The sequence below is a fragment of the Apodemus sylvaticus genome, chromosome 18, assembly GCF_947179515.1.
Source record: "Apodemus sylvaticus chromosome 18, mApoSyl1.1, whole genome shotgun sequence".
Lineage (NCBI taxonomy): Eukaryota > Metazoa > Chordata > Mammalia > Rodentia > Muridae > Apodemus > Apodemus sylvaticus.
Genome location: NC_067489.1, coordinates 58052403 through 58056257, shown reverse-complemented (window position 1 = coordinate 58056257; position 3855 = coordinate 58052403). Strand labels below are relative to the sequence as shown.

The window sequence follows — 3855 nt, the reverse complement described above, 5'->3', positions numbered from 1 at the left end:
GTCAATCAAATACATAATGTCCATAGGATTCCCCAAAACTCAAGACTCACAGACACACTTCTAAAACTAAGGCAGCTGCAGTATCCACAACTCACAGCATAGCAACTGTGGCACTAAATCCTATTTGTTTGTAAATCACAAGGAAAGCAAATGAAGAACCAAAAACCAGAAGTTATTATTTAGGATGCATATTTCTTTTTTTGTTGTTGTTTTTTGTTTGTTTGTTTGTTTGTTTGTGATTTGTTTTTTTCGAGACAGGGTTTTTCTGTGTATCCCTGGCTGTCCTGGAACTCATTCAGTAGACCAGGCTGGCCTTGAACTCAGAAATCCTCCTGTCTCTGCCTCCAGAGAGCTGGGATCACAGGCGTGCACCACAACCGCCCGGCAGGATGCATTTTTCTTAACTCCCTTTTCCAAACGCTTAAAAGATTATCAAAGCCTGGAGCCCACTCCAGGCTCTTCTGTCAGCCCGAGTCAGAAATCACTGCTGTGAAAGAGTATCTAATTAAGCAAAGACATGATTAATTTAAAAAGCACAGCACAAAAAAAATAGCAGGCACGTGGGGAATAGATTCAGAAACTAAAGGACACACTGTTTTTGAACAATTCTTTTTACCTCTTTCAAGGCTCAAAGATCACCAATAGCACAATTTCTACCATAATCCTACCAAGGAAAGGTAGTACAGCTAGGGGCAGTGGAGCCAATGGTACAGTGCTTATTTATCATGCAAGAGACTGTTCCACCCACAGCTCACTAAAACAAAGACCTCAAAAAAGCAACCTGGACAGAACCCTGCCAACTCTCACCAAGCACCGGCTATTGTACTCTTTGCCAGTGGGGGAAGACGGAGATTTCAGGCATTAATAATAAAGACACAGTCTCTGGGCACTGGATTCCTAAGGTCCTGTCCAGGATGCTGCTATGATCTACCTGTGTTAGGGGAATGGGCATGCAATTCTAAGAGCGGTGCTCATTTGAGCCCATTGGCTGCCTTCCTTCAAATTTCAGACAACAGAACCCCAAACAGAAGGACAACTACATGGGTAGCCTTTGGCTTTTACTAATTGCCCTTCACTATGGAGCTCCTCACAGATGAATCATGGGAAGACAGCATTTTCATTTTAGACAGGTTCATGATACGGGTGCTGCACCAAAGGCTGGTTGCAGCGAAGTTTCACTTCAAACTTTCATTGATTGATAAATTACAGAGACATTATTTTGGAATGCTTAACTTTTGCTAAAATGTAGATGTGATCTAATCAATTTATATAGTATACCACTTTTCACACTTAATTTTAGGCCCCATATTAGAAGTAGGTTATAACCCCAGCAATGGGCACAGACACACCTTGTTGGTAGTATTGTACTATATATATATCAGGGGCAGTCCTTTATAAAGGTTCATCCTAGCTTGATGGCCCAAACTTGTCTTATGCCCAGGGCTCACAAAACTCAAATTAAGGCATGGGAAGAGGAACACAAGATCCCCATGCCACCCACAGTCCTGCCCTTCAATGACTATAATAAATACCTGTTTGTCACTATGACAGACGGGAGAGAAAAAGCCTGCCTGTGGCTCCAGTGGTGGGCCAGTGTCCGTGGCTCACTCTTACCAGTAGAGACCACTGGGATGTCCGAGGCTGTGCAGATCTGGCCCCATCCCTCATTGGACATAGCACTCTCGACAGCTGGCCCTGCCTCTCTGGTCTGTTACGAGGTGGTGTCGATGGGACACCCTCCCCCACTGCCACCTTTAGAAGGGAGAGCTGGCCTTAAGGGCACGAACAGCCCCAGCACAGCACCTCATCTTCACAACACAGTGCAGCTGGCCCTGATGGCGAAGGCGCACTGTAAGAGCTGGCCCCACCCCTCCCGAGCTGCGGTTCTTAGAAGAGTGGGCCCCAGCTGACCAGCTGAGCCACCACCCTGGCCCAGATCCAGGATTCTGAAGCGATCGACCCTAAAATCTATGTCATCTTCGAATGGTTGGGATCATGAAAGGGCCACCCTGCTATTCCAAAGCTGCAGGATCTCCATGATGCCGAACAGCACAGGATAACTGGAGGGAGTTCTGATGAGGCCCCAACATTGGTGTTATCACAGAAGCTACAGCTTCCATGATGGCATGTTTTCTGTGCTATGTTTGGTTGCTATCTGTGTGCTATTTATTTTGGGGGAGGTTGCAAGGGCAAAGGTTGGATTGGAGGGGATGCGCAGGACTGAGTTACATGATGTGAAACAAGGAATCAATAAAAAGAAAAAAAGTAGAGGTTACATTTTCATCGCTAAAATATAAGAATAGTAAGGTAATGAGCGATGAAGTTAATTCTCCCTAGTATTGCTTTGAAAATATACCCCTAGGCTATTAAAAGAAATTCCAACTCCATCCCAAGGCATTGTGTAACTTGAAGTCTTCAGTCATCATCTATAGTCAGCTTAATGGTCACTCCTCTTCTTATCTTCTTATCCCCAACCAATTAAATGCCAGTGTTTCTCAACTCTTCTGCTAAGGGCAATTTTTTCTCCTACTTCTGTGCACACAGGATTGGTCAAAACAATTTTGTCCAAATCAGCCTTGACAGCACTAACTCTTCCTCCTGTTGACAGGGACCCTATGTTGACCATAAGCACTTCATTCTTAGACAGCTTTTGAACCTTCGCTGCTTTCTTGTCTCCTTCAGTACGTACACCCAGTACGTACACCCAGTACGTACACCGTCTAAGCAGGAAATAGGAAATTTCCAGTTCTGTGAATATTTCGGGTAAAGCTCCAACTGCACCAAGCACTTGTCCCACCATTCTGTCAGCTCGGCACAAAGTTGGGTCGATCTTTGTTCCAATTCCGATGAGACCACCTGGGGCGGCATACTGAAGATCATTATGTTCGGCAAAAAGTGACACAGTTTTGGAAAAGATTGGTTTACACATGAGTTTTCCTTCACTATCTTTGGAGACAATCCCGGGTCTGACTTCTATTTCCTGGCCTACCTTTAACACTCCTTTTAGAATACACCTCCCTTAAGGTCATCGACTTCACAGCCAGGTTTGTTGACATCAAATGACCTGATAACAATGAGGCGGGGCTCTGAGGTAAAGTCTCTTGGCGGCACAGGTATCTTCTTCACTATGTACTCGCAGACAACTTCAATGCTATACTTCAGCTGAGCAGAAATCGGAATAATTGGCGCCCCTTCTGCTACCGTTCCTTGCACAAATGTGAGAATTTGCTCATATTGTTCCTTAGCCTGACTTTCTTTTACCAGATCAATTTTATTCTGTAAGATCAAAATATGCTTGAGTTTCATGATTTCTATGGCAGCCAGGTGTTCGGAAGTCTGGGGCTGAGGGCATGATTCGTTACCAGCTATCAACAGAAGAGCTGCGTCCATCACTGCTGCACCATTCAGCATCGTAGCCATCAAAATATCATGGCCAGGACAGTCAACAAAGGAAACATGCCTGACTAATTTGAAGTTCCCTTTGGTCCCTGGAATGTCTGTAGGAAACTCATCTGGTGTACTGCTTCCACATGATCTATAACATTCTGGTCTAGGACAACTTGTGTCATCAAGTTTATAAATCTTAGCATTAGCATATCCGAGCTTGATTGTAATGTTTCTTTCTAGCTCATTTTTGAATCTGACAGTGTGAACTCCAGAAATAGCCTTCACCACGGTGGACTTCCCATGAGCTACATGACCAATTGTGCCAATATTAACTGTAGCTTGTCTGCTGATAATTTCATGTGAAAGTGGTGTCAACTTAGTAACATCCAATGTGGCGAGATCCTGTCGGGAAAGATGTGGCTGCCCGAGAGTCATTCCAACCTCACCCCCAGCCATCTTGCTCAGAGA

At 44.6% G+C, this 3855-nt stretch overlaps 1 protein-coding gene across 1 annotated transcript; it reads right to left on the bottom strand.

Annotated features, from left to right (window-relative positions):
• Positions 1 to 2140: 2140 nt before the first annotated feature.
• Positions 2141 to 3855, bottom strand: LOC127668799 (eukaryotic translation initiation factor 2 subunit 3, X-linked-like). Its single transcript, XM_052162592.1, is given in 3 exon segments — positions 2141 to 2469; positions 2471 to 3012; positions 3015 to 3855. Coding segments are annotated over 3 exon segments (1425 nt in total). The 5' UTR covers positions 3844 to 3855; the 3' UTR covers positions 2141 to 2415.